Source organism: Solanum tuberosum, unplaced genomic scaffold (assembly GCF_000226075.1).
Source record: "Solanum tuberosum cultivar DM 1-3 516 R44 unplaced genomic scaffold, SolTub_3.0 scf00102, whole genome shotgun sequence".
Taxonomy (NCBI): domain Eukaryota; kingdom Viridiplantae; phylum Streptophyta; class Magnoliopsida; order Solanales; family Solanaceae; genus Solanum; species Solanum tuberosum.
Genome location: NW_006239028.1, coordinates 70,777 through 83,083, shown reverse-complemented (window position 1 = coordinate 83,083; position 12,307 = coordinate 70,777). Strand labels below are relative to the sequence as shown.

The following is a 12,307-nucleotide window of genomic DNA, read 5'->3' as shown; positions in this document are numbered from 1 at the left end:
TAAAATATGAATTGGTGGCTTCTTTTGACCCACGCCAACATATTCTTTTTCATCCATCCCTATATATTTATTTGTATTTTTTTTACTTTTTTGTTTTTTTGTGTGATTTCAAATGATTGCATCCACAAGTATATCTAATTACTATAAATTAAAATTATTTATTGATGTAGATAGACTCGAGAATTCTTCGAGAAACATGGCACTCTATGCTCATCATCATATATAAATAATTTTCCAACCAAATATGCCCTTAGTATCCACTCCACAGTAGTTACCATGTTTTCTTTTCAAATGTCAATTTAATTAATTTTCAGAGCTAAATTAGATTATACTAATTCAATATTTCGAAATTAATATTTAGATATTCAGAAAAATTATAAAATAAATTACTATTAGTTGCAATATTTTATCATATTAATAAAATGGACAAATTCATGGTAAATATTAGTCAAAACTCAAATAAGTTGATTTTCAAAAAACGAAACGTTATAGTAATTATTTAAATAGAAAGAGAGTGATAAGTCAAATAATCCTATTTTGCCATAGTATGAGATAATGTATATATATATTGGTTTTTTATTTGGTGTTTGGAGTTCATAATGAAATCTTGCCTAAGTTTAAATCGTTGTAGAGCTCACTCAAGATGACACTCCCAACAATTCTTTTGTATATCTAAAACTTGAACCTAAGACCTCCGAATAAAAATAAAGCAGTTCCACCTTTATATATATGACTTTATAATTTATTACTGAATAATGTCAGTTTTTTTATGAACCGTGGAATAGTACATTTAGAATTTTGTTGGTTGAATAATCGTCAATAATCTCTGCCACGTTTGTTATATATTTCTCCCTCTGTCATAATTTACGTGACTTACTTTCATTTTTAGTCAGTTTCAAAAAAAATGACACATTTTTATATTAAGTAACAATTTAACTATAAAATATCTATTTTACCCTTACTGAAATGACTTACAGCCACACAAATTTCTATCATTCATTTTTAATCACAAATTTTAAAAGTCTTCCTTTCTTTTTTAAACTCCGTACCGAGTCAAAATACCTCACATAAAATGGGACGGAGGGAGTATGAATTATTGATTGAGATGACAACATGGTGATGATAACGCAGTCCTTTTTGTCTTTTTGTTTTTGTAATCTTTTGGATTTTGATAGAAAGATTTTATCTCACCTAATTAATAATAATAACAATATGACACATATCTAGTTTTATGATTCATATACAGATTTCTATGTTTATTCCTTTCTTGGCATTTTGGCAAAAATGTATATATATTTCTATCATAATTTTTTTTTTTCCAAATAAAGTTGAAAGATAGTAAAGCACAATCCAATTCTCTGATTTAATTTGTTTGGTTCGATACAAAATATATGGATCAAAATAATTAATTTTCCTTGTGAATTTGAATATAGACTTTTATTATCTTTTTAGATAAATCTATACAAAGGGTACTAGGTCATAATAGTTATTAATAATTCAAATATTTAAAAATAATTATGATCAAAGAAAATATATTTTAATTATCCAAATAATAACTAAAGCAAACTAATTGACACGTATAAATGTGTCAATTTTAATTATATTCCCTCTCCAATAATACTTGTTCATTATTGACTTTGCACATTTCTTAAGAAACTATAAATATAAAGGTAATTTTACTATATTATCCTTTGAATATAATAAATATAATATCTTGAAAAACGTAGTAGGAAAATGATTGTAATTAATTATGAGGATAAATTAGGATCAAAGTGTATAATTATCTGTTGATTTCATAAAGTCGACAAGTATTATTGTTGTACGAAAGGAATAATTAACTGGAGGGCCATCATCTTAGAACTATAATTTCTATGAAATCTCTTGCTTATATTATTAATAATAAAATCAAAATACTTTGCTGTGAGAGGGAAAAAACAAAAATACTATGGTGGTCATATGCAGTTCTTGTTTTTTCTAAGGCTCCTTTTTATTTTCTATGCAACTATAATCATAATCATTAATAGTTCCATGTGAATGAGAATGACTCTAAAAGTTGGTTAATTAAGGGTTTAATAATTTGAAGGACTTTATGAACTCAAATTAGTTACTCCATATTCGTATTCATGCATGGAAACTTAAACATATCAACTAATTGTGTGTTCTTTTAACTTTTTTTTCTTGAATAATTATTCGTAAGATTGATGGAGAACTTTTTTTTTTCACCAAGCTAAATCTTTCGTTCATTGTATGCTTGCCTCTTTCATGAGGTTGATTTCTCGTATGATCACTCAATTAATAGTTATTATATATCTCTGGAAGTTGTCATTTTCTTGATTCTAATTTTCTTTAACAAAGAAAAGAAAGTTACTATTAATTGAGTGACATAGCTATCAGATCGATCGTAGTATTCAATAACATACCAAAAGTCAAGATAAAGTAAGGAATTAATTAAAGAAGAGAATCTTGGAGATGACAAGTTTAATTACAAGAAGCTCTTGCTATTATTATCAAGATATTTCTCAAACCGGTGATAACATCATCACAAAAACCCCCAACGGTTAAGTTAAAACATGTTCTTGTACATAGCAAAACAAGAACAAATTAATTAAAAGTTTTCTTATATATATATTTGAGGTAAAAAAAAAAACTGCATTAATTTAGACGATGATGTTGATGATGATATACGATCCACATCGAATTGATCATCTTCATGCATCTAAATAAGTGCAGGAAATGTCGTCGAATTGAAGGGCTACTTAGTTACGTACCCTAAGTGAACCCCAAAAAATCCACCCGCGTTTTGCTAGCTGCCTCATTAAAAACGACTATGCACAAGTTGGTGGTATTTTAGGTACCCCTTGACGTTGTAATTCACCGAGCACGCTATCGACGGCCGGAGGTTTGAGTCCGAGGGGAAGTGGTAGCCATGGCTTTGATAAAACATCTCCAATGGCTGCATCTATGCTCTCCTTTGACTGTCCATAAATAAGTTTGTCAATAAAACTTGAACAAATATTGAAGAAAAAACTAAATTGAACATGAGCACTAATAATACAATGACACCTAGTTCAACAATGACCTAAATGGGAAAATAAAGATCTTGAGTGTATATATATTTATACACGGTAAAGATTTAAGTAATATACACTGACAAGTAATGCAAACAATTTTCATACTATAAATATGTTGAACAAGTAGACACACATAGTGTGATATACACTTAAACTGATTTTGTAGGACGTGTGCCTACTTGTGCACATCCAAAATTAGAGGACATAAATGTATGCTGAAGTCTGAAGCTGAATTAAAGAGCATATTTATATATTACGTTAAAAAATAAAATTATTGAGAGAGGGGCATACAGGATGAAAGTCGCACGGAGGTTTAGGTAGAGATTGTGCTGGAGGAGTAGCGGTACTTCGAACTCCAATATTAGAGTGGTCTACTTTGTACATGCCATGCGACGATACGGGTGGTATGCCCGGTACGGGATGATGAACAGCCGGATATCTCTGCACCATAATTATTTTGTTCAGACTATATAAAGCCAAAAAAAACTTGTAAAAAATATATATGCCAAAAAAACACCACATGGTCTCTATTTACATAATTCCAAAAGTAATCAGTAAAACATATATTAAAAACTTCAAAATTTCATTATTTTTTTCACGTTTCAACTAAATTTATATATGATCAAACACTAGTTTCAGATTCGAACCTTAAGATTATAAAAATTCCTAATAGGAAGCAATTTTCTATTTTAATAAGTCTTGTACATTACTTTGAATTAGCTGAGGTCCCAAACTGAGTACCGTATACCGAGTGGAAAATAAAAAACGAAATTCGAAAGAGCAATGATTAATTGATTGAACATATAGTTACCGTTGGTGCTATGGGTGCTGGAAAGTAAGGAGTTCCTGGTGTAAGAGAATTTTGTACCTGCACAATAATACAAAAGGAGAATTTATAATTTAATCATACATACAATCAAACACAATTATTAATTTTCTGTATACTGTCTAAACGTTTTTTATGCCAAACTCGTTGCAACTAAAAATACTATTTTCACTATGGCTTGTTCAAGTTATTTGTTTAAATTATTTCCAAGTTATATTGGCTAGATTTAAACAATTCACATCGTTGTAGTTCAATATCTTAGTTGATTATTGAATGTCATATATGGAGCTCCAAATATACGTTATCGAGATGGGATGGTTGTTGAAGTGTGCGACTATCTCATCTAAAAACTTAAACTCTTAGAGAGAGGAAATGTGTCTGCTCTGATACCATGTTGAAGCATGGGACCATCTCATCTAAAAGTTTAAGTTATTGGAGGAAGCATACTTTTATTAATAATATTCTCAACAATGGCTTCCTATAGCATTCTCTCTCTCCGAGCTACGTAAATAAAAGGGAGCTAGATCTATCTAGTACTCATATCTTTTAGATGTGATGCTCACACAATTCAAAAACACTCCAAAACCAAAGTAGACAAAAGTCTTAGATTCGAGTCTCCTACCAGTCATTACTAAAAGAATATAATCAAGTTAGAAAACGTGTCAAGAATATTATTAAATAAAAAAAAAACTCACCCGTTGATGGTGTGGATGCCAAAAAGAAGGATCTGAAGGAGGTGAAGGATGAAGATGAGGAGGAGGAGCCCATGCTGGTGATGGATGTTGTAGAGACGGCGAAGGTGCTAGATGTTTAGGCCATATGTGCATATATGATTGGTCGACAGATGGATGACCCCATACATGTAAGGGTCTAAAATGATGAGGCATAGGAGGTGCCATAGGGGGCGGAAGAGGAGGAGGTGGAAAGCCAATTGTTGGTGCAGGCCACGGATTCATCTCTCTCTTTCCTCCGCCCCCTCCAACCGCGGGTGCACCTCCATAGAGTTGCCTCCGGTGGCTCCAGCTTGCCGCCTCCGCTTCTCTTGCAAGCAAATGTTTCCTATGGGACCGATATTTCTGCACATTTTTCATCAATTCTTTGTTAACACCAAATCTAAGTCAAGGCAAATAAAAAATTAGTTACTATTTCATATGTTTGACATGTTTTATTCAGATCTAAAGATAATTTAGACTACTGATAATTCAAAAAAATTTGAATAAAACGCGTTAAATTTAGAATTCAGATATGCTCTTTTTGGTGCCCTAAAATGTTTCTCCTTTTAAGTAAAGTAAAGAAACTTTCCAATTTTGAAATCATCAGATCTGTTTTTCTTTTTTTTAAAACTATATAATATACCATTTGGGGTAGAGAGAACAAGGCAAAAAAACTAACAAATTCTAGTAGTACTACTTTTTCAGTTTTCATCATTGTCTAATATTATATTCTTTTTCCCAAATGCAATAGAACAACTATAAGGACCATTTCATTTGGCATCATTACTAAACCAAATCTACAGAATCATATAGTAAAAAAATCGAAAATTGATAAAAAAGTAAGAATATATTTTTCATACTTGAAGATGACTGGCAATATTATGACGAGTGAGACAATCAATTCCCATAATCTCCAAAATTCTTGATGGGACTGCCTTATCTACACCTAGTTGCTCTACTGCTTGTACAAATCTTCTGTGCAATTCTGGCGTCCAGTCCACCTTCACACAATTCAATAAAAAAATATTTAATTTCGTCGATTTGATACTTAGTTAATTCATCTAAGTCATTGTAACATTAGTCATCCACGATTCTCGTGATTTAACTGATAGAACGAACTGATAATGTAAAAATTATTTATACTGACCTTCACTTTCCTCTTGCCTGGAAGATTATTATTCTTGGATGACTTTTTACCTTTATCACTTTCTTTTGGGGTAATTATATTCTGATTCACTTGTAGTGTAGATTCTTCACTTTTTTGAGTACTAACAATTTCTTCTCCTTGATTTAAGCTCGTTGTTAAACCCGAACCTACATCTGATGCTGAAAACGAGCCTGTTTTTTCGATTTCTTCTTTTCTTTCTACATTTTTTATAGCAGTAGTAATAAAAGTATTATTACTACTGCTATAATTGTTCACATCTGATTCATCACCACTGCTTACTGAAAATTCTGCGAGAATTTCAGTATCCATTTCCAAATCGGGAAGTATATCTCCATCATTGATCCCAACAAAAAGGTCATCAAAATCAATGCTATCGAGTAAATTCTCCCCCATGAAATCGGGGAAATCATCTCCTCCACCTCCACCTCCACCTCCTCCTATCCCGAAACCTTCCATCTCATTACCTCTTGCCGTTGTGTTACTAAAAGGTGACACAGCTAGCATTATAAAAAAAAATATGTGTATCGAACTTTTGCCTTGTGAAATTAGCTTTGCATGCCCTAAATCGGAGCACAAAAAGAGGTAAGAGGAAAGAATTATTATAAAAACGCGAAGCTAGGGAAATGGTTGAATTTTTTGTTAGTGGAATAGAGAGTAATATACCCAAAATGGTTTTTTTTATATATATTTGATTTAGAGAAATGTCATTTTATTTCCTTTTTGTTGTTGTTGTAAGTGGGGGGAGCGTGGAGAGTGAGAGATTTATTCTACACCACAATTTGTGTAAAGAGTTTGTAATTTTCTTTTTGTTTTGTCTTATACTTTGTTTATAGAAAGAGAAAATAAAAATAAAAATATATAGTATTAAAGGGGTTTGTGGATGGTCTTTTTTTGAACATACGAAAAAAAAATCTATTTTGAAAAGTGCTCGTGAGCTGTTTTAATAGCTAGATTTCTTTTAGTATTAAATTGAGAGAGGCCTAAAGGGATATGAAAGGTTGCAAGTTGAAATCAGACATGGTAGGGTTATGCTGGAAGTGGATTTATATGTATTATGAGCTTATCTATATCTGTTGTTATAGTTGAAAAAGAAAAGGATATTGTCATTTATTTGATTATTTTGTATACTCAACATGTGTTTGCTTTAATTAGATTTTAACATTATTCTAACCTATAGTCTCTCTCTGATTATTTCAATTATCGTGTTTACTTAAAATAATTGATATGCAATAATTGTTATGATAGAATATTAAGAGATATAATTAATGATGACTGTAGTTTTTATCTTTACATTAAAAAAATGATCTTTAGCGATAATTAATTAATGATAAAAGTTTATTTACTGCTAGATATGAATTTTTAGTGGCAATTTAGCATTTTTTTGTAAATATTTCTAATGTGTATAACAACATTGAATCCAACAACAATTAACTAATGTCGATAAAAACTTTAGCATACTTTGTTAATATGTATATTTATTGTTGCTAAAAGTATTTTTTGTTGTAATGAGAAAGATCAATGCAGTAAAAATAATAATATATATTTAATTGAGATTAATACTTCTTTCCATTCATATTAAGTGAATTGTTGAGATTTGACACACTCCCTAAAAAAAATGTCCAATGACATAAATTAAAATGCCTTTTGAGTTGTCTTTGAGAGTGAAATTATAAAAGGTCCTAAACTATGATGAATAGTAAAAGTAGTCATGACATGTATGAATACACACAATTCTCAATATAGCCAAATGAGAAAAGACATAAAATCACCATTGAAGTTATTTCAAAATTTCAAAAAGATATCTAAATTATGTGGGTGTTCTATTACTCCACAAAAATAGTAAATATCATTGTAAAGAGACCATTTTGACCCATTTTCTCACCAACCCAAGAATTTTAATAGGAGAGTGATGCACACCCCCGTTTTAATAAATTAATTTAAATATTAATAAAATGCAGACCAAAAATTAAAATACTGGCACATCTTTGCCCGTAAAGGACGCTTTCACTGCTTTCAACTTATGGGTTTCTTCAGAACCTTTTCAATTGATGATTTCAATTTCTTGGGAGGTGATTTGCCTCCGGATGCTAAAGCAAGCTTTCGCTTTTTGGATTCGTCCATTTTTTCCGCTATTGTTATGAAGAGTTGAGCTTCTTTAATTTTTGGGGGTTGGGATTTTGCTAGGATTTAATTTGTGGCATTTTTTCATAATGAAATAATGTTCCAGACTCAATCATCTCATGGAACGAAATTCTAAAAAAATAAATAGAAGCTTTTAAAAATGAGAAAAACATAATTTTTTTTTGCTTTGACCACTAAACTTGGGACCCCTGAATTTGCACTAAAAAGTAAGTTTTCATGTTTGCTTCGCATCACACACAACATCAAATCATTCTCGTCATTACAAATATGATTCAAGATTTGTATTTGACATTATAGGAATGTTTTTCCTCAAAATCTAATCACAAAAGATAACTTGATTTCTCAATTTTTAAAGAAATTAAATCTTGACGACTGAAAATTAATAAGAAGATAGAAAGTTTGGTTGATTTCATTCAAGAGAGAAGATGATTTTTTATTTTTTTTTGAGTTTAAACCTTCAACCATGGATCTTTTTGAAAGAATTGGGGAAGATGAAGTATTTAAAAAAGATGTAATTAAATAATAGAGAATGAATTGACACGTGGAGCCTTTTTATTCGTTTTTGGACAAAAAAAATCACATCCACGCGCATCATCTGAAGTGTTTACAACGATATTTAATACTTTTGTGGGGTAATAAGACGTCCACATAGTTGAAATGTTTTTTAAAATTCGAGACAACTTCAGGTATCACTTTATGTTTTTTCTCTAGCCAAATTAATGTTTACTCAACATGCACAAATTGAGGAGACTGTTTGTGGCTTCTCGTTTGTCACTATGAAGCAGAGTTTACACAATATCGATATCAGTGACAAAGTCTTTAATTAAATAAATTATATTATACATTTTGTTAGAAAGAAGATTTCAAGAGTTATTTATTAAATTTTAAATTTAAGCTAATAAACTTATATTAACATAAATATATTATTTGAACATAAATCATTAAATTCTATCCAAAACATAATATAAATTTTTAGCACCACCCCTAAAATTCAGTCTTTTTAATGATGTTGTCTTGATGTCAAAAAATGGTAATATACTAATATATGCTAGGGTTATTCATCGGTTGATTTTGAAATTCGCTTTCTTAAAATGTTATGTCAAAATTAAACCTAATTAAACTTAGTATGATTGAGATTTTTCTTTGCAATTTTGATTTTTTAATTACAGCTTGAGATTTTTCCCAATTTATCTGACATTTTTTTAATTGTATTTAAAAAAAATAAGGTTTTGCAAATAGTTATAAACTTATACAACTTAAAACTTGATTCTTTGTTGATTGTCAATATGATAATTCAAAAGAATAACAAGAGCTTCAAACTCAAAGGGATCTTAAGTACCTTATATCTCATGTTGAAACATTCCAATTATGTTTGTCAATATTACTATTTAGAAGTTAATTAAGTGATAAATGATTAATTAGCTAAATTGTGTTTCCATCTTGAGTCGTTTGATCATGAGAACTATTTATTTTTCTGAAGAATAATTTTTTTATTTTATTTCAAAATCAGTGTTTGATCATTAAATAACTTGAACTTGGATTCCAAATAGAAAATTGGTCCAACTTTGTTTTCCAATCCTGGTTTCATAAATTTCAAAATACTCATGATTACAGTTTTATTTACAACTCCAACTTTATAAATTCTAAATAAAGTGAAAAATATTTAAACTCTACGGCTAAACGCCTACTAAAATTGGAATATCATCAACTTGCCAAATAGATGTAGTGAGATATGTTGACCTACCCATTCTAAAAAAAAAAATGGTTATATCATAAAGTTTCTGGCATTTAAGATGGCCATAAGCCATAATAACTGAACAGTCTCAATCAATTTTACGATATAACACTGGATAATAATTATAGCATCATTTTCTATTGAGTCATTTTCTTTTGCAGTCATATCCTTTTCTCCTTTTTTAAATTTTTTTTCACCCTTTCTATATAAGCACCAGCAAATTAAATTTTCTGAAGTGTGGAAATACTTTTTGATGTGGGTGGCGATGAAATTCGATTATAAAATCTCTATCTGATATCATGTTGAAGTGTGTGATGTGACGGAATTAGAATTTTTATTAAGGGGTGTCAAAATATAAAGTAAAAATATATAAGTGTTATCATTGGGGAATGAACACACAACCTCAAGCAATTTTTACAACCCCATAACCACTACATTAAACCTTCAAGGGGTGTGGCTAGACCCCTTGCCCTAGGATAGCTCCGCCCCTGAGTGTGTGATCATCTCATCTCTGTCTGCTCTACTATCATGTTGAAGTGTATGATCATCTCATCTAAAAGTTTAAGTTATCAGAGAAAATACATTTTTATTATTTAATAATATTCTCAACAATTATAACTTTTTGTTAGAATAAGACTTATACAACTGATGACAGTATAACAAAAAAAAATTAATTAGATCATGTTATAATTGATTAAGATTGCGTTGATGGTATAAACGTTATTTATAAATTATGAAAAAAATCTGTGATTCTATTATATAGTTTTTTGATAGATGTTGTAATAGTGGTCCTGCCAATTCAAGACCTCACGCCAGTTGTTTTTTCCACCGTTTGAACGAATACACTGCCCATCAATTTTGACTTCTTTATTACAGTCTCTGTTTGTGGTCTGGTAACATGTGTTTGAGATGATAAAATTAGTTCATAAAAATATGAATTGACTATTTTTTAAGTTTAGTGAATTAATTTTTGATAATCAAGGTGAGTTTGTTCAACGAAATGATGAACTGGCCAATATCAGCGGTACCAACTACCAAGTACCATCCTGCTTTCTATGGGACATTATTTATTATATTTAGTTTCTGCTAGTTTATCAAGATATATATACATGATGATTTTTTCCGAAGTTAATGAGTGCACGAGCACCCCTATCTATATACGTGGGTCTGCCGTTGTTTGGTGGAATACATTTTTTCAACTATTGTATAACTAGTGTTTGCATTAGTTATACACTTTATTTGGTATTGAGATATCATATATGTATAACTAATAAATGAAAATTTATGGTATTAGTAATGCAAGGTTTTTAATGCACGCATTAGCATATGATTAAAGACACAATTGTTCATCAAGACCTTTTCCACATTCTTTTCACTATATTTATGGAGGATATTTTTGTCGATAAATTTTTAAAACAACACGTAATATATGTTATTTTTAATATGCTGAATCAAACACTACAAAAGAAATAATTTTAGCACAACTAATCCAAGTATAATCAAACTAGTCATCGATAATATTGGATGAATTCCTAATGAAAAGGACATTATTATTGCTTAAGAATTCAAACAAAATTAAAGATGTGTTTTGGGATAGTGAAATAGTTCAATTTTGTATTATCATCCACACTGTGACCTTAATCTTATCTTATCATCTCTAACGATTTTTTCTTATTTTAAAAAAAACTAAACTTCACGATCGAGAAATGTCAAAATGTCAAATTAGGGGGTTCCATCGTAAAAGAAAAAATATTTATTTGTATTTACTTGAGAAAAATTGACAAGAAAGGTCCATTTATATTTGCAAATAGGTTTGAGATGGTACCCTTAGATGTCCCTATGAGCAATTTTTATCTTTAAATATGCGAAAAATGAATATTTTTTGTCACATAAATAATAAAAAATAATAAAAATTGACAAGTAATTTTTTTTTAGAGAAATAAAAATATTTTATTGATAAATAGTGCGGATACGATTTTGTTCCTTTCTTGATTCTTCTTTATAAATTTCTTTATAATTCGAAGGCCATTAATAATGTTTTTCAAACTAGGATAATTTGAATTTAATCTCCATGAAAGGATATTTGACGAGTAATCACATTTGGAGGTGTAGCTTTTTGCAGTTTCATCTAATTTTGGTGTATTTCTGGTCTTTAATAGCTTTTTTTAAGGTTGTGATTTTGTTGTTTTTGTTGTGAGGCGGGGATTAAAGATGCTCACTTATAACAATTTTGAGGGATCAAAACTTCTCATAGAAATAGTTGAAGGACCATTCTGATCTTTTTCCGAACATAAGGGACCAGTTAATTTGTTATTCTTTTTGTATTTATATCAAGCAAATGAAGGTAAAATATCTCTCACAAATAAACTATTTCATTAAACTACAGATTAAATACTTTTTTCCTTTCAAAATAAGTGTCATCTTAGCAAAAATCACATCTATTAAAAGAACAATAAATATAATATATAGTTTACAAAATTACATCAGTTTAATAAATATTTTTTGAAAATTGAACATTATTAAAAAGATAGAGTATAAGAGTATATAAAGTTGAACAGACATACTAATTTTTTACTTGAATTTCTAAATCGATACTTATTTTGAACAAATTCTTTTTTTGCTAAGATACTTATTTTGGATGAAAGGAATATA

General features: G+C 29.5%; 1 protein-coding gene across 1 annotated transcript; it reads right to left on the bottom strand.

Annotated features, from left to right (window-relative positions):
- Positions 1 to 2,482: 2,482 nt before the first annotated feature.
- Positions 2,483 to 6,599, bottom strand: LOC102587163 (transcription activator GLK1). The gene is made up of 6 exons (XM_006348765.2): positions 5,758 to 6,599; positions 5,471 to 5,611; positions 4,593 to 4,973; positions 3,883 to 3,939; positions 3,363 to 3,512; positions 2,483 to 2,975 (listed from the first exon to the last, which is right to left on the bottom strand). Exons 1-6 carry the CDS (start codon positions 6,280 to 6,282, stop codon positions 2,826 to 2,828), a joined length of 1,404 nt encoding a protein of 467 aa, XP_006348827.1. The 5' UTR covers positions 6,283 to 6,599; the 3' UTR covers positions 2,483 to 2,825.
- Between the last annotated feature and the right edge of the window lie 5,708 nt (positions 6,600 to 12,307).